The sequence below is a fragment of the Fundulus heteroclitus genome, chromosome 1 (assembly GCF_011125445.2).
Source record: "Fundulus heteroclitus isolate FHET01 chromosome 1, MU-UCD_Fhet_4.1, whole genome shotgun sequence".
Lineage (NCBI taxonomy): Eukaryota > Metazoa > Chordata > Actinopteri > Cyprinodontiformes > Fundulidae > Fundulus > Fundulus heteroclitus.
The window spans coordinates 26,744,473-26,767,148 of NC_046361.1; the positions used below are offsets into that span (position 1 = coordinate 26,744,473).

The window sequence follows — 22,676 nt, forward strand, 5'->3', positions numbered from 1 at the left end:
GGTCGTACTCTTTCTGTTTTTGCAATTGGAATAAAGGGCCAATCAGAATCATGTAAACAAGCCAATCTGAATATAGTGATTGGATTAAGATGAGTTGGAATGAAATTGTAATCCGAATGATGGGTGGTTTATGCCAATCGATAATCTGATCAACGTGCATATAAACGCTTGTCAGGAGAATCAAGTTATTCCAAATGTGTCAAACTGACCTGAGTAGATGTGTGTAGACGTGACATATTTCCACGTTGTTGAGTGGTGGAAATACGTCAGGAAGAAAAACTGTCAGGTCGCCCGAATCCGATACAACTTTTCTGTTTGGAAAAAAATTTAAATTGTTGCTTTGCCAGTAACATTTCAACCATAATTAGAACCTGATGCAAGTCCATCCTGGGCGCTTGGAAGACAAACAAACTCATATAATACTGGTTTGTTTACTATTTTTTGTTGTTTAGCAAAGACGGAAGTAGTTCTTCTGTTTTTTTTGTTGTTGTTTTTTTAGGGGAATTTGATAACTGAGCACGTCAGAATGGTTCTATTCTGAATAAAGGCAGATGCATATAAACGCACATTATGATCGGATTAATTGATTGTGTGCCCATATAAAGTACAGTCTGATTATTTAATGTGATCAGTAGCTGTGTTTACATGCACATTTCACAAACTCTTTGAAGGGCGCGGAGCTTGGTGACAGTGTTCCTACATTTGTGATTGGTTGGCAGGATGTAACGTTAACCTACATGATGAGCTAGAATGCAAAAGAAAGAAAAACAGTTTTTCTACTCAACTTTTTATTTATATTTTATCCATATATATTGTTGTTGAATTATCATCGGGCTCTAGGTGGCACATGGCTTTATTTAGGGGTATTAAACTAGAGTAGGCAAAATAAAAATATGCGTCAACTTGTAAAAAAATAAATGCCAACTGTGTCCTTTTACTTTACAATAATGTGCTGCTCTGTATCGGCCAGTCACATAAAATCCTAACCCAACCCTAATGTGACAAAATGTGAAAAGTTCATGTGGTGTGAACACTTTTTGCAAAAAAGTACCTTTTTATTTAACCTGACTCTAGCCCAGTGCTTCTCAATTATTTTCTGTTACGCCCCCCCTAGCAAGAAGAAAACTGTTCGCGCCCCCCACTCCCCACCGTGACTATCCATCCCTGCATAACATTTTATCCTTATTAACATTAAAGAAAAAAAGAAAGACATATGGTCAAATTTACAAAAAATAACTTTATTAAATCGTGTTTTAAGTCTGCAACAGAAAAGATTTTAAATGCATCAATGCCTGAAATTAAAAATAAATAAATCCTTGTTTAAACTGTAAACATGTTTGACCAACTAATTGCACCATTGCAAAATTAAATCCGATCAATAAATATTTAATTATAATAATAACTAATATATATTCAGTTCAGCAACATTAACTCAGGAGCACAATATATAAAACACTTGAACCTACAAAACCAAAATTAATTAAACAATTTGTGCTCATTTTTTCTTTCTTTTTTTGATCAAAATGAGGAGGCAGTATCAGCTCCTCTGCTATGGTGTGGGGCTTTTTGCACTGCACAATTTGGTACGCCACCTTATATGATGCAAACAGCGCTCAATGGTTTACCGAAGTAGCCTTCACAAAGCGGGATGACTGTTGGCAATATTCAGCACGTTTTCGCTGAAAAAACTCTAGTGGCTTATCGGCGTGATTGGGGTGTAACGTATTTAGATGACGTATTTAGGTGACGCGCTAATTTATTGGCTTCATGCTGCCCGCTGCGAGCATTTTTAGACACCAAACACAGCGGTCTTTCCTCTTCTCCAACTGTAGTCACCGTGAAGCCAAGCGCTAAATACGCTTCGTCGTATTTCCTCGTCTTAGCTTTCGGGTGACTTTCTTTTGTCTCATTATCTTTGTATCTCTCCGCTTTCCTTTTCATCCCTGTTAAAAACTTTTTCATGTTGGGGGTTGTTATGTTGAATAACGGAGGTTGTAGACAGAACGCAGACGGAGCTTTCTGTTGACTCAACACTGGTAACCAAGGCAAACCTGTAAGTCGTAAAATGTTGCACTGTCGCAAACGTGACAAAAGTAACAATGAGAGCGCCACTGCCCCTACTGTAGTGGATGAGCAATTACACTTTATACTAGTACGGCCAAAAAAAAAAAAGCCTGTTCCCCAGGGTCACACGCGCCCCCCCAGGTATTGCACCGCGCCCCCCCTAGGGGGCGCGCCCCACTATTTGAGAAGCACTGCTCTAGCCAGATGTATTTCGCTCCGCCTAGCTTCACTCACATCCATCTGGGACCTCTCCATAGGAATCGCCTTTTTTGAAGGCTGGGCCTTATCAAAAATCCTTGCATATGATTGGATAATCCACTTGTCTGTCATCTTTATCGACGTGCTATTTCAACCACTCACACCGAAGCTAACCCGTGACGCTGATGAGAGCGACTCAGGAAAAAAAAAAAAACTTTTTTTTTTTTTTAAATGTGTTTGCGGCTCTAGTGGCACGCGTTTTATTGACAGTGAGCTGACAGGAAGAGGGTGGAAGACAGGCGGCAAAGCGCCGCGGGTCGGAGTCGATCCCGGACTGACCGCGTTGAGGACTAAAGGCCTCCTAATATGGTTCGCGCTAACCGCTCCACCACTGGGGCGCCGCGGAAAACAAAACTTGCCAAATCCGGTCGGGAGAAGGGCGAAAACATGGTTTCCACCAACAAAAGCCTTCAGAGCCATTCTCTGATGTTCTTTTAATGAAACAATATTAGGTAGATTGGACAACGCGGAAGAAATAGCAGCATCAATGGTAACGCTTGCTTCCTCGATGCGAGCCACCATTGCTATCAAAACAGTCTCATGGTCGCTTCTCCACTACGTCACATCTATGAAACTCCAGCCCTGCGTCCTGATTGGCTGGACAATAAAATCGGTTGGAGAAATCACTCTCTATGGGAGAGGTCCCAGATGGATGTGAGTGAAGCTAGGCGGAGCGATATCAATCTGGCTAGAGTCAGGTTACCTTTTATCTATTCTGATATTAAACCGATATCAGACATGTATTTTGTTGCATCATCTACAACAGTTTTTCTTACATCTCCTTTTCTGCTCTAGGTCTCTACACGTGCTCCATGACCTTGCAGCCCTTGACTGACCAACAGACCCGCGTGCTCAGCGTCTCCATGACCAACCTGCTGGTGAAGGCCGACCTGGTCGGCAGCGTTTTCTCTGGAGAACAAGTCGGCGCCCGGCTGCCCATAGAGCCGGGCCTTTACTCGGACCAGGCCGAGCTGCTGCTCTCCAACCTGCACCCGTCGGCGGAGCTCACGGTTTACGGGCCTCTCGGCGTTCTGTCCAACATGGAGGTCAGGAGGTTTTTTTTTGGGAAATATGCGACACAAAATGTGCTTCTGTGTCGGCGGGTAGATGTGGTGAAGACTTTTTGTCGTGTGTAGGTGGTGTCGTCTTCTCCCAGTGTCGCCGTCTATGAGAAAGAGGTCCATGAAGGATTTCCCAGTTACACAAAGTACTCTGTCATCGCCACGGACCCTCATTCATCAGTGTCGGCTTCGGTCACCATAAGCAGCTCTTCCTCTGGCCAGAGTTTGGTCGTCCCCGTCAGCGTTATCCATGTTGCCGATTCCAACACCGCCAAGCAAGGTCAGATACTGTTTCTGCACGAATGTTAATTTGATCAAACCATGACTGTGTGCTGTAGCTATTTCATTTTCTGTGTTGTGTTGTTACTTTTTCCAAGTTGACGTCATGGAAAACAGGCCAGCCGGACTCGTTTATTGAGTTTTTGTTTTATTTTACTATTTTGCAGTGAAAAAAATCAAGATAAATCCATGTTGCTTTTATTTATACTTCTTGTCTTGAGGGGGTTAAGCAACTTCTTTTTTTAAACTATTGATATTAAGCAACATTACCCTCTATGTGTATAAACCAGTTTGATAATCTGAAAATAAGGTACCTTAGGATAACTTGAACCTTTCCATTGAGTGATCTTTATCACACATTAGCAGAATAATCAGGAGATTTCTGTTCTCTAGATTAGTTTTTTTTTTTTTTTTTAAGATAATTACGTTTCAGCTAAGGATTATTAATAGAATCACTGGGGGAATCAGTAAAAGAATGATTTATATGCCTCATGATAACAAATGTGTAATAAAGCTAGAAAACAAAGATGAACAGCACTAATCCTCCACCAGTACACTTAAAAGGTTACGTTTTTATAAAGATAATGAGCATTCTAAATGCTAATTAAACTGATTAAAATCTTTGAATCTATGAAGAGTTTCTCAGGCTTTCAGATGTTTTTAAAGAAGTTTTCTAGTTTAGTTTCAACTCTTATTACCTGGTTTCTCTCAGGAGGCAGGAAAACGTAAAAACCGGGATCAGCCAGAGCCGCCACCTTAGAAGTGAACAGTATCTGAGTGGGTTCAGACCTTTGGTCTTCCTTTTCCTCCTTCTCTGACTTAAGGACCATCTGAGATCGGCAGGCGGTACTGATCTGTTTGGGCACAACTTTTGTTTTTTAATATCTTTGGATCTCTTTCAGAGTCAAAATGCAGATTCAAAGATAACCAAGTGATTCTGAATGCATGTCATAGATGTATGGAGTGTAAGATTCGGTTTAAGGCTCCGAGCTCGGCTCCACTTTTTTGACAGCAAATGCTTCCTTCATATCTTTATTGAATAATTACATTTATTTAAAACGACAAACCCCATAATTCAGGGAAGCAATAAGCCTTTTCCAAAAGAAACTCGCCACACATTCAGCCTTCGCTGCAAATCTGGAGAAGCATTCTCCGTATGAAACTGGACGATTGTATCCAGTTACACACCTTTATGTCAGCATATCCACTTTTGGTAGTATATATTGAACAAGATTTGGCTTGAAAACAAGAATTAAATACTTATACTTACTGACTTATTACTGGTGTCAGTAACGCTTGTGAAGCTGTTCTGTATATTAAAAGAAGAAACGTAAGGAAGCCAGTTTACATCTATTTAAAGAGCAATTTTTATTTTTTACCAAGTATCGAACCTAATTATCGGAAACTAGCAGAAACCCTTATTTAAAAGTGGGACTTCTCTGAGTTACAACGTCATATGCTTCTTTTATTTTGGAGCTCCGTTGATAGGAAGTTACTTTGACTAGACCGGTGGGTTATCATGAGGAAGGCGGGCCTTTCTCCACTAGTCACTGTGTGCAGAACTTTGAGAGTTCACTTATTTCCGCCACTTTAACAAATCCCAGCGTGATTTCGCAGAATAAGTAAGTGTTTGTGTGTTTGTGTTTCTTTCTGTTCTCCGCTCCCTCTCAGCAGCGGCTGCTCCTGCCGGCCTCATGCAGGACGGCCACTCCTTCCACAGCTTCATAAACTCCTACCAGATGATGTTCTGCACCTTGTTCGCCCTGCTGGCGGGCACAGCTATCATCATCATTGGTGAGTCGCGTCATGTTCTCTGCTTGTTTTTAATGCTTTTATTTTGTAGGCGGAGGAGCTTTAAAAGGAGTTTGAACTTTTAGCTTGTAGTCTGCTGCAGAACAAGAGCTGACGACGTGTTAAAACGTGTCGAAACTCGACTTTACATTAGTAAAGTCGGCTATAAAAGAAAAAAAATCTAAACTTTAACTGGTAAACGGTTAAAGGTGTGTGCCATCCTTCCATGCTGCCAGCCGCCTGTAGGATTTCTCTATCAATAGACATATATAGACCTTCATTAGCAGGTTGACTGTTAATTCGCCCAAAGACGTCCACCTCTTCATCTTGAAAACCAGCGTGGCTGCTTGGCACAGTGTTTTGGATTGGTTTGTCTCTAAATGATGAAATGTCGGTGAAAGTGTTGATGCATGTGTCTGAATGGGAGAACAAGATGCTCCTCCACGTGTCTGCATTTATTCACGCTCTTTTGTTGGCAGCAGTTGCACGCAATAACAGGAGCTATAACTGAAGTACCTCAGTGATGCACACGATGAGCTGCTCAGGCTCACATTTTTTATTTTTAGCCTATTTTATCCCTTTCACTATTTGATCAAAAACTTGTGGACCAAAGATCTGTAATTCTGACTATTTTTATAAAGCATTTCTATATCGCGTCCTGTAGAAGTGCACAATACAAGCAAAAAGTTATTAGGGAGTGGTGGCCTAGTACAAGGAATCCCGAAGTGTGGGTGGGTCGTGAGATGATATAAATCACGGGTGTCAAACTCATTTCTATATTGGGTCACTTTGGCATCATGAAGTCATTAAAAGGGCCGGTTGCCCATGTCTAGATGATACTTTTGATTTCATAATTTCATTTCAGTTCACATAAAAATATAAAAAAATGCATAGTAACATAAAAGGAGTGAATGCTGCTTGTCGGGACTTTGATGCAATCAACTGGTTTTCTTATATAGGACATTTTTGACCAATTTGTATATTCTGACCCAATCTGTATAATATGATTGAACTTGACTTTGTAAAGTGCCTTGAGATGACATGTTTCATGATTTGGCGCAATATAAATAAAATTGAATTGAATTGAAAAGTAGCACCCTTAGGCCCAGTTTATACAGTTTATCTGCAAAAAAAAAAAAAGTTGAAACTTGTCCAAAAAGTTACACTTTTTGGACATTTCTGGATTGTTTTAATGTGTTGTGGGAAAACCGACATCTAGTGGCCGGGTGCTGTTACTACAGGAGCCACAGTTTTAGCCACTTTATGCAATTTAAAAGGATATATGTCTCTACTTTATGACATGATATACCTTTATTTGGCTCTGGCGGGCCGGATAAATTGCTTTGACGGGCCGAATTAGGCCCACGGACCGTGAGTTTGACACGTGGTCTAAATGATGATCCATATATCTGACATTACAGTGTCAGAGGTATACTTGTTTTAATCTAGCAATTTTTTGCCTTTTAATCGTGAAAAAAAAAAATCCTTAGAAATTTTGAGGTAAATTTTAGATTTTTGCAAGTGTTTTTTTTGTGTGTGTGTGTGTGAAAATGTACTCTCCTGTGGCCAATAATTTATCTATCTTAATCTACAATGACCCTAATCAATTTTTTTTTTGTGAGGGGGATTACAAGAATAAAGTAACATTAAGTTTACAACAATAAAGAGACTTAATAAAGTCATAATATTACCAGAACAAAGTCCTAATATTATGAGAATAAAGTCACAAAGTGGTTTGCAATGTGCTAAAAAGATTTAGTATTTCCTTATTTGTGAAACTGATACCAAAGTATAACTTTACAAGCTGCTCAACATTCCTCATTCTAACATGATGGAAAGACTGTGTGCTTTTTTTTGTAAGAGTTCTAATAAAATTACTAATTTATTTATCACTTTATTTTCATAATTTCCAAAAACCCCAACAACAAAAAAAAGTGCAGCGGCAGCCCACTGCTCCCTGAGAGATGGGTCAAATGCAGAGGACAAATTTTATTGGAATGTATATTGCAATGATAAAGACTGTGATTAGGAATATTGCGTCGATGATATCAATTAGATTTGCCACAGATTATTCCCCATTCCCTTCATCACAATGACTCTAATAATCTCCTTGAGCTTTAGAGTCACTGTCACTAAGATCTATATCAAGAAAGCTGGTCATCATAATCCATCCAGCCGTGCAAATATTTCCCTGACAAGAAGGGCTTTAAAGCATGATCCTTCAGGCACAAACCTCAGATCGTAAACCTTTCCTGTAATTGTAAAACGTGGCAAAATGAATATGAATCCATATTTTCCTTTTTAAAACTAGAATTTATCTAATAGTTTGTCATTTTTGCAGTGACTCTGTCAATGAATTTTAAGTTACTGTTGATCTGCTTTTAGTTTTAAAATGTCAGCATATTTAAAACACATTTAATTATATACAGCAAATCTAGACCTGTTTTAATATACCTTGTTACCGTCACAAAGCCACTGTTGCGGCTTTAACATTAAATCCTGATTATTCCTAAAAATATTTCCAATTAAGTGCATTTTTTATGCAATACAGTCCTTTTTTATATACTTGTTTCTTCACCAGAAATTTACCAGCATTAAATTGCTAACAAACCTAATAACGCATTTAATATTTCATTTTTTTAGTATGTTTTTATTTAAATACAGAACCATGGGAATAGAAGCTGTCCAATGCTTTTATTCAGTGATTTCCTTTTTATTCTTTGACTCATTTGTTTCACATTTTGTCCGTGTTGTTAAGCACTAAATGCATTTAACTCTACAAACGCTCTGACATTCATGTACATTTGCCCTGCTTGAAGAGCTGGACTAACTTTTATGTATATATTTTTTTTCTCCTGCAGTCCTGCACTCTTTGTTGTCTCCAAAGGAACAATCATATCACCCAGCTTTCATCCAGAGGACGCCACCACCCGTCAACGGTAGGACGCTGAAGCTTCGTCCACAAAATCACCAAAACTAACAGACTTCATTTGTCCCCTTTAATGGACGCACATTTTAAATCTTAAACGCAGGACTTCTGCTTGACTTTAAAGCTTAGCCTCGTAATTATTAAAGAATTGAGAACTGATCTAATTCCTTTTCCTATTTTGTTGGACCCGCTGATCTTATGCAGAGCCGACTGAAGGGAAATGGGAAGATTGTGATCAGTAATTGATTGCTGTTGTAGTTTGTTTGAAACAAACTTTTTTTTTTGTTTCAGCCAAACTGGCGTCTTCGAGGTGAAATCCCAGAAACTGACAGTTGCCACGAAATATGTAGCCCTCTAGCTGTGTGGTGTATCTACTGTATATGAATCAGTTTTAAAGCTTTTAAGTATGAAATATCCAGCGCACAACGTCACACCAGGCTTATCTTTAGTATTTTCCAGCTCCATATATGTGTTTGGGCTATTGAGGTGTTTGTCTTTCAGACAGACTTTGATTTGCTGGCTGACTGCTTGCAAACTCATAAAACACTCATGTGGCTCTTGTGTTATAGTTGACTGTCCCTCAGGTAGAAGAATAGTTTGTTTTTATTTGTTGGGCTGCATGGTCGATTCTCAACCTCTCTATAGTTGTTTAGAAGTCTCTGAAAAATATGAATATTGTTTTTTTCCCTTTCCTCTTTTTCTTTCACCTTTTCTTCCTTTTAGCATTTTGTCTCATCTGTTTCTCTCTACCTTCCCGTTTCTGTGTCCGTTGAAAATGAAATACTCCCAGCATACAATCTAATAAAGCTTTTTGCGTATATAAATCAAGTGAAGCACAACAGCCAAAGCAGTGAGGCTCCACATGTGAAAGTAAAATCTGTTGGGCTCTTTTTGGCATTAAGACAACAATTCCTAAAAAAAAAAAATAAAGAAGCAGTCTCTGAAAAAGAAATCGAGACCCAAGTCCCTTCTAGAGGCAGCATCAATGCAAGACAATATGTGTAAATGGCTAAAGGAGAAACAAATGGCTGGAAATTAAGGATTTCTTAGTTTTGCTCATAAAATACAGTCTCAATCAATTAAAATGTCACCGACGGATTTTTCTTTTCAGTAATTCGGTTCAAAAAGGGAAACATATGTTTGCACGCGCTCCGATACATTTGAATTGCCTTTTTTTTCCTGCTCCTTTTGATGATTCTGACTTACAGTAAATGAAAACCACAAATTCAGTTGCCTGTGCAGATTCTCAGAAGTCAGAGTCATGGCGACAGCTAACGGGCTTAAATCTGAGGCCGCCGGACTTTCACTCAGTTCTTCAGAAAAACCGAGCAAAGGTCCGGTTGCTACAAATTCAGTTTATCAATTTATAGAATATTACATTAGAGCGATTAAAGGATTTTTAACGCGCTTAGTTGGCCTACTGGAAAGCATGTTCACGTGATGCTTAGTTAAGGCGTTCAGTCAGGGATGCGCCATGAAACCATGCTGCTCTAATGTGGAACACATCTGTCAAAAAACGGTCATGGGGCGCTTAATTCTTACCCGATTTTTATGAAATATGGCTCAAGTTACAGATGAGGAAAATCGCTGATGTTATGATATATAGAAATATGTACTTTTCCTACAGATGAATCCATAAGGAGTGGGGGAACTGTAAGATTATGGTGTCGGCAGGTATACTGTGCTGTAAAGATCGCCACGCTGGCAATTTATTTCTTAACAGCTCGAGCTGCATTATTGTATCAGTGTGTTGGTTTCTGGCCTTGAAGCTGAAATATCTAAGCTGATATTGGCTAATAAGAGGGTTTCAGGGGCCGGCTGGCCGTCGGGGCGTTTCACGATGTGTCACCCCCCCTCTAGCTGTCGCAGCAACGCAGAGACACTGAGCCAAGGGGAAATGAGGAGCAGAGAGGGAGAGGATAAAAACGCCGGTCATCTGTGAATTTCTTTGTTTGGAATGGAGGAAGTAAGACAAACTATAATGTTAAAAACGCTATAAGTAACTTAAAACAACAACTATCAAGGCAGCATCCATAGCTGTGTAAGCCGTAACACTAGGGCTGGAGGATAATGCAATAACGACATCTATCGATCAATAGACGTATATCAATGATAGAAAAAAGGGTCAATAAACATTTCAATAGAATAACAGTTTTCCTTCCTTTTGCATTCTAGCCATGTTGGTTAATATTACATCACCACATCCTCCCAACCAATCACAAATGCAGACTCAGAAAACAAGCTCCGCCCCCCTCAAAAGTTCAGAGAGCATGCGTTCTTTATTTTCTTTTTTTTAAAAACTTGTAGTTTTTGGTAAAAAGTTGGTTAAATAAAGGGTTGAGTTTGAATTCAGTGTTTGTGTGTTCTGTATCTAAAAATAGGTTGCTAGGCAACAGCATAAAATGGCCAGGGCTGCACTTAAAATATATGTTTTCAATCTGTTGATAATTATCAATATCGATCGATACGATTTCTATTTTATCTATGTGTTGTTGTTTTTTTTCTATATCGTACAGCCCTACGTAATACAATATTTTTGTTTTTAAAAGATGTTTTATAACTTGCGTTTCTGTGGAATGTAATTTTTGGATTTAATTAGCTGTAAACCATTATCATCAGAATAAACGCGCTGTAATGAATTAATATAAATATTTGAATTACTAAAGGGGGAAAAAAAAGGCACTTTTTGATTATTTTCTAATTTGCCGAGATCCACCCGTCTTTTCCATCCTCACCTTCTGACTCGGTAACCCGTCTCTAGCAGATCATATCACTCAAACAAAAAAAAAAAACCCTCCACTGTGTTTGGTGTGCTTCATTAACGGTTTTATTATATCTCTCTTTCAGGTCACGACTCGCCCGTGTCGAATTCTTTCAACCGCTTGACACCGAGAGTTAGTCCAAACAGCCCTTACAGGTCGCAGCTCTATTCTCCAGACTACAAGTCCTGATGGCCCCCCCCTGCCCTTCAACATGACGGGCAACCCAGGCCATTAATATATGAAGCATGTGCCTCCGAGCCTCAGGAGGGAAAGCTGCCGGCTCCTCCAGAACGTCTGCCTTCAAATGTTGGTACACAAACTGTAGAAAATTGAATATATCAGTTAAATTTGAAGCGGAATGATTGCAGGGCGCTTTCCTTTTTTTTATTTTTTATTTGTTTTATGTTTAAGTGTGTTGTGGTGTTTTGTATATTAAGAGTATGAGTGGTGTAGAACTATACATGCTGCGCTGGTTTGTTCTGTTTTGCCACTCCGTTAATGACTGAAATATGGCTTGAAAAAACCAAATCACTATTTCGGGCTTGAAAAGTTGAACTTTGTGTCTGACGTTAGCCGGTGTGCCGCTTATATTTGACATGTGAAGGTTGGTAACTCAGGAAGAACCGTAACCATTCACAAATAACAAGCTAACGTGGATGTTTTTATTTTTGAGCACAAAATAACCTCTGTTGGTCGTAGCGTTGATGTCGTCCACTGAATCCGTCCTCATAAGGCGTCAAACCCTCCAAATGTGTTGAACTCCAACGTAGTTGGTCTAATTTCTGTCTCGGGCATTTTTGATTTATAACCATTATTTAACTGTTCTGATGTTTGAGCCACAGCGTATGCAGCTCTTGTTTGGTTTGTTAATGTGAAACAGTTGCAGATGTGAGCCTTCAGAATTTATCTGCAGTAGGTGTGTCTTTTTACAAAAAGCACACAAATGTGACCTGACCAGAAAAAAAAAGAAAGAAAAAAAAATGTGATTGTTTCCTGGCATTTCAAGAAAACGACTTAAAGCAGCGTTGGAACGTTGAGTCATCAAAGTGGGACTTTCATGACTCAGATATTTTGATATTTGATTGATTATTGCCGCAGGAGTGTATTTATGTTGTCTTCTGCAGTTTTGCCTTACTCTGAACAGCCTTCGGCACATGATTGAGATAAGTTTGCTTGCTTATGTTTTGATCTGCTTGTATTTGCTAAAATAAAGTTTTTACTTTTTATGTTAAGAGTTCCTGTCGTGTGTGTGTGTGTGTGTGTGTGTGTGTGTGTGTGTGTGTGTGTGTTTTCAATACTAATTTGTCTGCAATGTTTATCTTTTGTTTCATAAAATCTCACCATTTAGGTCCTTTCTCTTTCTAAATTAATTGGACTCTGCTAAAATGTTTAGGGCTAAATCATTGTTCGTTAGTAATTGGAGGTAAATCCCAATAAATGTAAGTATCACTGAATGAATCACCAGCTGTTGATTCATTAGTGTTAATTAATTGACTTGTTTGCCGTCATCCCAGGTTCTTTTATCTGATAATGCGGTGTTTCTATTGTAGACTTCTGTAGTAATAAAAAGAATCTTGAAACCTAGACTCTATTTTACCATATTTAATCTAAAAGGCAGCGGGATGTTTACAGCTTCAGTACTGGATTCTCAGACACAACAACGCGACAGGTGCCCGCGAGAGTCCCATTCATTCTCTCACCCAGACCGTCAGTAGGAAACATTGTGTCCACCCATTCAGGGGCGTGCACAATATATTCAATTCAATTAAATTTAATTTCTATAGCGCCAATTCATGAAACATGTCATCTCGAGGCACTTTATCGGTGTTCTTGCATCACATTGGTGGATAAGATCATGCTATAATGCAGACGTGTCCTTGCTGACACGTTTTCCACTAAACTCATTCTTTCCAATCCAAGTACGTCAGACTCTGTGCCTCCAGAGTCCGTTTATCTGTATTTTCCATGGCAACCAACTTTCCAGTCCAGTCTCTGTAATCTCATAAACTCGTAACATTACAGGACTGTCTCAGAAAATTAGAATATTGTGATAAAGTTCTTTATTTTCTGTAATGCAATTAAAAAACATGAAATGTCATACATTCTGGATTCATTACAAATTAACTGAAATATCGCAAGCCTTTTATTGTTTTAATATCACTGATTATGGCGTACAGCTGAAGAAAACTCAAAAATCCTATCTCAAAATATTAGAATATTTCCTCAGAGCAAGTAAAAAAAAAATTATAACAGCAAAACAAAATCAAACATTTGAAAATGTCCATTAATGCACTCGGTACTTGGTTGGGAATCCTTTTGCACAGATTACTGCATCAATGCGGCGTGGCATGGAGGCAATCAGCCTGTGGCATTGCTGAGGTGTTATGGATGCCCAGGATGCTTCAATAGCGGCCTTTAGCTCATTTGCATTGTTGGGTCTGGTGTCTTTCAGCTTCTTCGTCACAATACCCCACAAATTCTCTATGGGGTTCAGGTCAGGGGAATTGGCAGGCCAATCAAGGACAGTAATGCCATGGTCAGTACACCAGTTACTGTGAGAATCTTGTGTCGTCTCTTAACCACTACCATACTTGTGATTTAGTTTACTGAACCAAGCTGAGTGTTTTTCAAGGCTCAGGAAACCCTGCAGTGTTTCGAGTTAATTAGACCATTCAAGTGATTAGTTGAATAGACTACTAGTATACTTTTTCACGATATTCTAATATTTTGAGATAGGATATTTGGGTTTCTTAAGCTGTAAGCCATAATCAGCGATATTAAAACAAAAAAAAGGCTTGCGATATTTCAGTTGATTTGTAATGAATCCAGAATGTATGACATTTCATGTTTTTTAATTGCATTACAGAAAATAAAGAACTTTATCACAATATTCAAATTTTCTGAGACAGTCCTGTAGTCACGTTGTTTATGTCTATGATCATAGCTCACATTTAGCCAAAATGCTGAATTCAGGTTCTCAGAAAATCCTAATGCTACGTGATGCCAATAGAACGGGTGTTCAGTAGAGCGGTGTTGTGTTTTGGTATAAACAATAATGGGAAAGTCCCTGACTGTACAGCCGTCCATCAGGTGATCGCTGCTATCATCCCTGAGAAGAGTAATCCTCAAAGGTCATTTCTATAGAAGCTGGGTGTCTATATTGCTGCGTCAAAGCGTATTAATTTAGAGTTAAGTGGAAGGGGAAAACAGGGAAAAAATCTCATTTCAGATGAATGCAAATTTTTACATTTTGTTTGGAAATTAAGGTCCCAGACCCTGGAGGACGAGTGGAGAGATCCAGAGTCCAAGCTGCTCGAGGTTCAGTGTGAAGTTTCCAAGCTGGACAACAGCAAACGGGCTTAAATTGGAGACAACCGGACGTTTGTTCATTTCCTTCTGAAAACGTTTCAACATCTTGCCAGGAGTCTTTGTCAGTTCTGGTGGCTCACGCTGGAGCAACCTGCAGCTGGTGCACTGCTGTTTTTAAGGACATGGAGGCCCATTCTCAGCGTATTCTGGGTCAGATGCAAATCAATGACCCACACGTCACTGTCCTGGGTCAGTAGAAGCTATTGCTTGGTGTGAGTGGAGTGCTTGGCCACCTGAATCCAAGCTGAATCTTGTGATCTGGGGAGCCATGTCATCTGCTGTTGTTGGTCCTCCGTCAGGGAAGCCGTCTATCAGGAAATGGCCAGTTTCCTCTTTTTAGCTATGCACAACATTTTTAACCATTCAATATTGTTGTGCTCTCTTCCCAACCACAGATTTAACTTGTGGCGCAGAGCTTACGTTCAGCTTTTTCTTAGGTAAAGTCATTAAAGGAGCTGATGCCATCAACTCTGGACCATTGCTGGTTTTTGTGTCATGTTGGTTCAGGAGGACGGATTGCTGTAAAGTTTGTCACTTGATGCAATTTGCTGCATTGTATAAACTTGCATAAACAAATGTTTGACCAAATGTTTGACTTTAAATTTCTGTATATGAACTGGATCTGTTTGTTCTGGAATGTGCCTTTTAAATGACATTTGCTGTCAAACGGTGCTACTGAGATGAATTGGAGTTTTATTTATATATTTATGTATGCTAAAATAAGATAAAAAATCCCTTCTTTCAAAGTAGCTACTTGCAAACATCAAGAAGAGGAAGGCTCTAGATAGCCCAGGTTCTGCAAAAGCCTTTCGCCCGCTGGTCCAGCTGGTCTGTCTGTCAGGGACTTCCCCCTGAGCTGCTGTGGTGCTGGTAGTCACCCAGCTCATTTGTATGCCCGCAGCTGCAGACTGTGTCAAAAAAAAACTGCTCCACAATCTCATGTAGGTGAGTACGCTGTACACTAGGAGGTGATATGGAAGGCAGCATAGCATTCAATAGGGTCCACTTAAGCTGTGCAGCCGTCAAAGGGGCTTATTTGGATGTTTTCTTTCATACATATTTACACTTTCTGGTTGCTCGAGGAGCTGAGTGCTTGAAACGCTGAAAGAAATGTCTGAATAAAACAAATCCTATAGGAAGCTTGACTTTCTGGAATAGTTTGCCTGGCTGAAAGTCCAAATTTTTACCAAATAAAAGAATGCAATGCTGTAAGAAAAAGAATAAAAATGGTATAACATTTTTTTTTTTATTATGTTCCCTGTTATTCTTTGCTTCTAATTACCCTAATTGTACACTATGCAGCTTTAGATTTTGTGGTTGTAATTATTTACACTGTTTTCAGACTGTCATGCAAAGTGATTGAATGCAGTGATTATGATAACCACTTTATAGGCAAAGCCCTGTGTACTGTGGAAAAAAAAATTACTGCATTGGCCGAAAATGTTCCGCTAACTTTATTTTACAACCAGAATTGAAGCTGAATAGCTCAATAAATTCATTTTGTGAACTGACTGTCATTTTGGAAAAGTTAAATATGTTTCCCTGTGTTTGACATCACAACCCCTATAGGTGATGTATGCTGCCATCTCCGCTTTGCATCAAAAAGGCCTCATTTTAAGTTAATGAAACTTCTGCTAAGAATGGAGTAGCACAAATAATACTTTTCCTGATTAAGGCAAAGGGTTCTGGTGAAGGTCGGAAATGTTCTACGACATCCAAGAGTGTTGAACGAATGCCATCAGAGTTGATTACTGGTAAGTGCTCTATATAACTGAGTTGCCACCACCAGTGCAGAGCTTGCCCAACATCAACAGCAGGTGGGTTTGTGAACAAATATTAAGAACATACTGATTTTCTGCTAAAATGGACACCAGAAGGCTGTTTTAACGTTAGTTTGATAATACTTCCTTCTGGTAGGACGAAACGTGGGACATTTTTGAAATATTTGGTGAGGAAAAAGTCAAATGAGAAACACTGAGACATTTGGGCTGATTTAGGGTTGCTTTTCATCCAAGAGAGTTGGCAATGTTGTCTCTAAATACCTTCACAATTAAAGAGTAGGATCAAAATTCCCGTGAGCGCAACTTGTTATATTTCGCAAAAGAATTTCATTACAATCTGTGCATTTTGCCTCAGCAATGGAACATTGCGTCACAAGGGAAAAGGGATCTGAAAAAGGACTCGCATGTCGAAACATTAAAATTTTAGACTCACGACCAGAGAACTCTCCCGATCTTAAACCCGTTAAAAACTTGTGGTCAGTTCTGACAATTTAGGAGCATAAACAGGGGGAGAATAAAACTGTGTTCAACTCCAGGCACTAATAGGATGAGAATGGATCAATATCCATCAGGGTTTGTCCCAGAAGCTAATATGAAGCATGTGGGTCAGCACTATAAATACCGGCTCTGATGAGTTTGACGTAACTTTTTAATAAGAGTTAATTTTACTTTTCTATATCCAAAGTACTCAAAAATACACAAGCTGTTTAACTGTCAAAGCTTTTGACTGTGTCTATATATCCTCGCTTGATGTTTTAAATATCTGTTTAATCGGTTTATCATTTAAAACTTTAACTGCATCATATGGAATATGGTGTTGAGAGAATAAAACCACTGGCAATATTTGCACCTTAAACTAATCCAAGGCTGGACACACGCAGCCTGGACTATGGGGTTTGCATTTACTCCCACAGGGTCCTTATTTCTCAGAGAGGGTACGTGGCAGACAGATCCCCAATGCATGCCTGAAAACTGTTTATAAGTTAATAAAGCTCCAGAGGGCCTCTGTGTAGCTCATACTGTGGGCTTTCTGTAGCCACTGGCTGACCAGGAGGAAAGAAAACATGCAAACTTTGTGCAAGGAAGCAAACAACCTGGCTCACCGACCGCCTGACTAACTCAGCAGACGGTTATCAGAGACATTTGTTGCAAACCAGTTTTAGTTAACTGTCTGCTTCAGTTAAAACGGGATGAAATGCAAAGGTGAAAATGACCCCCCCCTCCACCTTTTTTTTCTCCTTTTCGCCCCCATCAATAGATAGTGGCATGTAGTTTTTCAGTGTGACTGCACTTTATAAATGATTAAAGCAGTTAGCTGGGCTTAAACGGCACTCAATTTATTCTTCCCATTAAAGCATGGCCGCCGCTCCAGCCCCCAATGTCGGCCCGTCGAGCTGATCCTGCAGTGTCCTGAGTGAAGGGAAACTGTTCCACATGGCTTACTGTGCTGTCAGTGGAGGTGATCAATGAGGGGCCAGCTGAGTGAACCTGACCAAAATGGTTTGGCTGCTCCTGCTGGACTGCAGCTCTGCCTTCAAAACAGCATCTTTTTTTTTTTTTCAAAGGAAGGCGGTTACCTCTCTTAGCTCGAAATGTTGTGAAAAACTATTTGCCCTCCTCTTCTGTTTTTGTTTCTTCTTTTTTTTTTTTTTATCACACTGCAATATGTCAAATCAACAACCAAACTTTAATAACTAACCTGACCCCCATGTGAGAAAGTAATTGTCCAACCCTTGGTGGCCACAGCTCCCATCAATCACCGTCCTTGAGTCTCTGACATCACTGAGAAACTTCGATGCACTCTTTACCAGAATTGCTCTAATTAAGTTCAGGGTCACACCGTCGCGCCTGCATCAGATTTAAATCCAGACTTTGACTACGCTACTACAAAACCCCTTTTTCTATTTTTCAGCTGTGAAATTTCAGGCGAGCTCGGGAACATTGTTTTGCTGTATAACCCAAGTCTGCCTGATGCAACCTGATGGCCAGACATCCTGCTTTGCTCAGCAGGTTGGTCTTGCTCCATGGCCATGTGGTGGAGTGGACAGTTCAGACATATGGGTTACTTTTTACTACTGCTGAGAAATGCCGACATGAACCCCACCAGCTATGGTCTGGGTACCGGTATCAAGGTATACCTAGATCTAGTAACATTCTCAAAATGCCAGAACTGTTTGTGTTTAAAAGCCGTCCAATGAGGTACCAGAGAAGGCTCCAAAGTAACTTGCTGCTGCACACTCCATGTTAACACAACTTTCTCTCACTAGCAACAAGGGCAAATGTGCCTGTTTTTTTTTTTTTTTTTTTTTAAAAGCTTGTGCCATTTGTTTTGTAATGCATCATATTATTTGGATTACTGATCACAATACAAAGTAATTGATACAGTTGATTTCGGTGTGTTCCCGTTCTGTAATGTTACCCTTTTCAAAGGCTGACTCCACATCCTTAGGAAGAAAAGCCAGCATAGGTGAGGTGGCAGAAAGGGGAGGGGAAAAGGTAAAAGACTTGACCAAATACTCATTCCACGATGCACTCTTTACCAGAATTGCTCCAATTAAGTTCAGGGTCACACCGTCGCGCCTGCATCAGATTTAAATCCAGACTTTGACTACGCTGCTACAAAACCCCTTTTTCTATTTTTCAGCTGTGAAATTTCAGGCGGGCTCGGGAACATTGTTTTGCTGTATGACCCCAATCTGCGTGAGTTTAAGGTCGCAACCTGATGGCCAGACATCCTGCTTCAGGATTTTTCTGGCAGAGAGCAGAGTTCACATTTTCATCAACTATTGCAAATCCTAAATTAGTGAAATGGCCTCAATCCATGACACTGCCACCGCCATGTTTAGATGTTGTATTATGGTATTTTACTGAAATATGCTTGGAAAATAAAAGCTTTTTTGTTTTGCGTAGTTTTTGACTATTAGCTGTTTCTTTCTCATGGGTTCTGTGAAAGGCTGTTTCACTTTTTGTTGTACTGCGTAATTGTAAAATTATCCACATTTTGCTCTCATATCCAAAAAAAAAAAAAAAATTAGGTTCCCCTTTTATTCCATTTTTGTTTACAACGTTACTGTATTTTTACCCCTCAGGACCACTTCACATTGCCCGCTAATAGCTTTTCCTGCTTCATCTGCATGCCGCGTTCCCATTTCGTTGCTGCTGCTCTCCCTCCACAATAATGCTCCGTTTTCTCAGGTCAAATAAAACACAGCCTTCAGGTGGAAACCGCGCGAAGACAAAGCATCCAGTTTCACGGACAAAGCACTCATCGGTCCCACTTTCACTTCAGCCCACTCCAGGAGCTGCAGCATTTCAAAGGGGGCCTTGAAAAATGAATCAAAAGAGAATGAGAGAGGAGAGAACTGGAGCAGCAAAGTTTCTCCTAACTACTCCTAAGAGTGGGTGTATGTTGCTTTGATAAAATGAGCCCAGTGATGGGAGGTTTTGGTCACATGCTGCCGCCCAAGCGTCATTAACCCTGAGCGTCTGAGGCTGCAGCCCTGAATGTTGTCTGATTCATGCGTTAAAAAAACAAAATTATAAATAAATAAGTGTTTGGGCAAAAATCGTGGCAGTTTTTTTTTTTTTTTTTTTTTTTTAGCTAAATATATTTGGTCTGGAAGCTCTCAGTAGCAGGTTTCTGGTTACCTGGGGGCCCCAGATGATTCATACTTGTTAATCTGAAATGTATTTTGGTCCAAGATGGTTCTGTGCTTTACAGTCCAATGGGAAAGTTTCAAAAGTTTTAAGATTAAAAGAGTGTCGATGCAGAGATTTCAGGACTGGTCGATCCAGGAAATGCTTTGGACTGACAATGCCTGTAACATGGTAGTCAACTGATTTGGTAATAGACTTTATGTGGATGTTAAAATTTTAGGTCTGATGCCACGTTGACAATTAGATTTCATGCTTTAAATTTATTAGCTTCATATGTTCTAGTTTGGGACTGAACTCTAACCTTGCTTCCATGGGACCAAAAACAATACATTTTTCGGTAGTTGAATTAAAAGTGGCCTGAGTACGAAGCTTTGAGGTAGCCCTTTAAAAAAGTGTAAAAAGGCTTCAAAGATCATAGCATGTGTCAGGAAACCAACCAGTTCAAAGAAACTCTACCAGTCTTCCTGAGGACAACGGCTAAATATCCAGCCAGAGTAATAATAAAGGCTTAATGATGGTTATAAAAGCTTGTCCTCAGCATCCAACTTACTAAGAAAGATTTAACTACTTATTAATGCAGGTATATGTATATGTATCATTGATCCACAACAAATTCAAACAAGGGATCCAAACTTTTTTTTTTAATCACTGAAGTTGTTTGTTGTACCATAAAGAAAAACGCTTAGATTAATAATTTAAAAACCCTAAATTACAAGATATAGCTACACATGTTGAATGTACGGCAGCTGTAAACTGTGAGATACTTTGGGGAAAAAAGCCACCAGGCAAATCATTTTTGACGTTCACAGATACGCAGTGTTGATCTAAATTTTGTTACCCTCCTTTCTGGGTTGATTTGGCGAGGACAGAGGAAGAAGCTCTTTTACTGATGTCAACGCAATCCTACTTCGTCAACTATAATCTCAGGTTCCCGACGACAAGCTGGATCCGTGAGTCACTGACTCAGCAAGGCCCGATATTTATGAAGACACTTTCCAAGGCACACCTTTACAAACGTTAGCAACTATGTAGGACAGCTCAGGCTGGGAATTTTCTCATGTTAGAGCTGATGAAAGGAAACCGAAATCGGAACAACAGCTCGGATTACAGTAGCGATAAAACTATGTAACCTAGTTCTTAACACACAGCGAGCAAGAGAGGAAGCAAACACAGAAGGCACCTAAATATAGGAGCATAATTACACTAATTTGTGTTTAAATTTGGTAAAGTCAGATTCCATATGAATTGAACTTATTTATAGCCAAGCAACAGTTTTTAGCCTCATCCTCTCACAAAAAAAAGAGGAAATCTATTTAAACTTCAGCAGCTTTGTGATTGCATCATTGTTTTTTCAAGCAGAACCGCAGAGATGAAAAAGAGGACGAGGAGGAGCAAAACATCAAGACAGAAGAAAATGAGAGGTATTACTGAAACAATACAGACTGTTGTAGTTCAAAAACACGTCATTTGGGGGGGGGGGGGGGGATTGAAATCAGAATTCAAACTCTTAGACGTGCTTTTTTTTAAATTATTATTATTACAGCTTTCCATTTTGGCTCCATCTTTGTTTCAAAAATAACGCCAGAGGGGAATCTGCTGTGTACGCTTGTGCACTTGAAGTGAGATTTAAATAATTTCAGAACATTTTGGAATATTTCTTATCCTGATGTGTAGAACTGTGGATCTCAAGGCAGGTGCCCCTTTGTTTTTATGTTGAACCCAAACAGGTAGGTAATGCAAACAGTGTCCGCATTTGATATATTAAAGAGTTATTTTTGTTCTTTGACTATGTATTTTGGGAAAAACTGGTTAATTTTAAACTAAGAGCAACATACATGCTCGTGCCTGTTATGTTGCTCACATAAAACTAAGAACCACATGTGTTATTTTGTTATAACTTGTTTTAACTTGTGGTGGGAACCTATGACAATGTGTTGTGGGAAAGACTGATTCTGTATTCCTTATTTTGCTTATATTTGGGCTATTATCTGAGTTTGCAATATTATTTTGCTTCACACACTGCTGAGATGCTGGGAACGTTTTTTTGTTTTGGAAACGGGACGAACATCTCAGAACAGTTTGCAATATTTCTTAGTATCCTGATGTGTAGAACTGTGGATCTCAAGGCAGGTCCCCTTTCTTCTTATGTTGAACCCAAACAGGTAGGTAATGCAAACAGTGTCCACATTTTACAGTTTAGCACATGGCAAGAGTGTATATTCACATGTTTCTGTGTTAATTCACTTTGTATCACAACAAAGTTAAATAGAAATCAGGGTTATGATGATCTTACGAATCACTGTTTGGAAGAGGAGGAAGAAGGACAACAAGAGAAAAGGGCTGTTTGATTTTTTAGAAAAGTTTAGCCAGCTAAAGTGGCAAAACACCCAATTTTTATTTTCCTTTAATTAACTTTGCAACTATATAACGATGGCAATACGAGCAAGAGTAAAATAGGTGGGGCACACATTTTTAAAGACCCTGTTGGCCTATTACTATTACCTCCTGCGAGTTGCTCTGAGCAGAGCCACCAATGTGAGCTGCCATCGCTCTGTCTCTTTATTGATTCGCCTTTCAGCTCCTATATAGATGTTTGTAACGCCACGTTCTGCAAGGGGTGGTGTGTGTAATCGGCTGACTGGTTGTTGTTGTTACCCCCACTCTGGTTAGTTTGCACTGAAGTCCCCCCGAGGGCATCCACTGCCAGAAGGAGAAGAGATGGCCA

The 22,676-nt window shown here is 39.5% G+C and overlaps 1 protein-coding gene across 2 annotated transcripts in view; it reads left to right on the forward strand.

The window, feature by feature from the left end:
- nup210 (nucleoporin 210) overlaps nucleotides 1-12,376 on the forward strand; it is a 55,493-nt gene extending 43,117 nt beyond the window's left edge. Inside the window, exons 36-40 of one of the 2 annotated variants that reach the window (XM_036139272.1) lie at nucleotides 3,118-3,368; nucleotides 3,459-3,663; nucleotides 5,334-5,456; nucleotides 8,315-8,392; nucleotides 11,230-12,376. In XM_036139272.1, the coding sequence (XP_035995165.1) occupies nucleotides 3,118-3,368; nucleotides 3,459-3,663; nucleotides 5,334-5,456; nucleotides 8,315-8,392; nucleotides 11,230-11,333 (761 nt within the window). In that variant the 3' untranslated portion in view covers nucleotides 11,334-12,376. The remainder of the gene's footprint in view (nucleotides 1-3,117; nucleotides 3,369-3,458; nucleotides 3,664-5,333; nucleotides 5,457-8,314; nucleotides 8,393-11,229) is intronic. The other variant, XM_036139279.1, reaches the window with a different exon arrangement.
- Nucleotides 12,377-22,676: the final 10,300 nt, after the last annotated feature.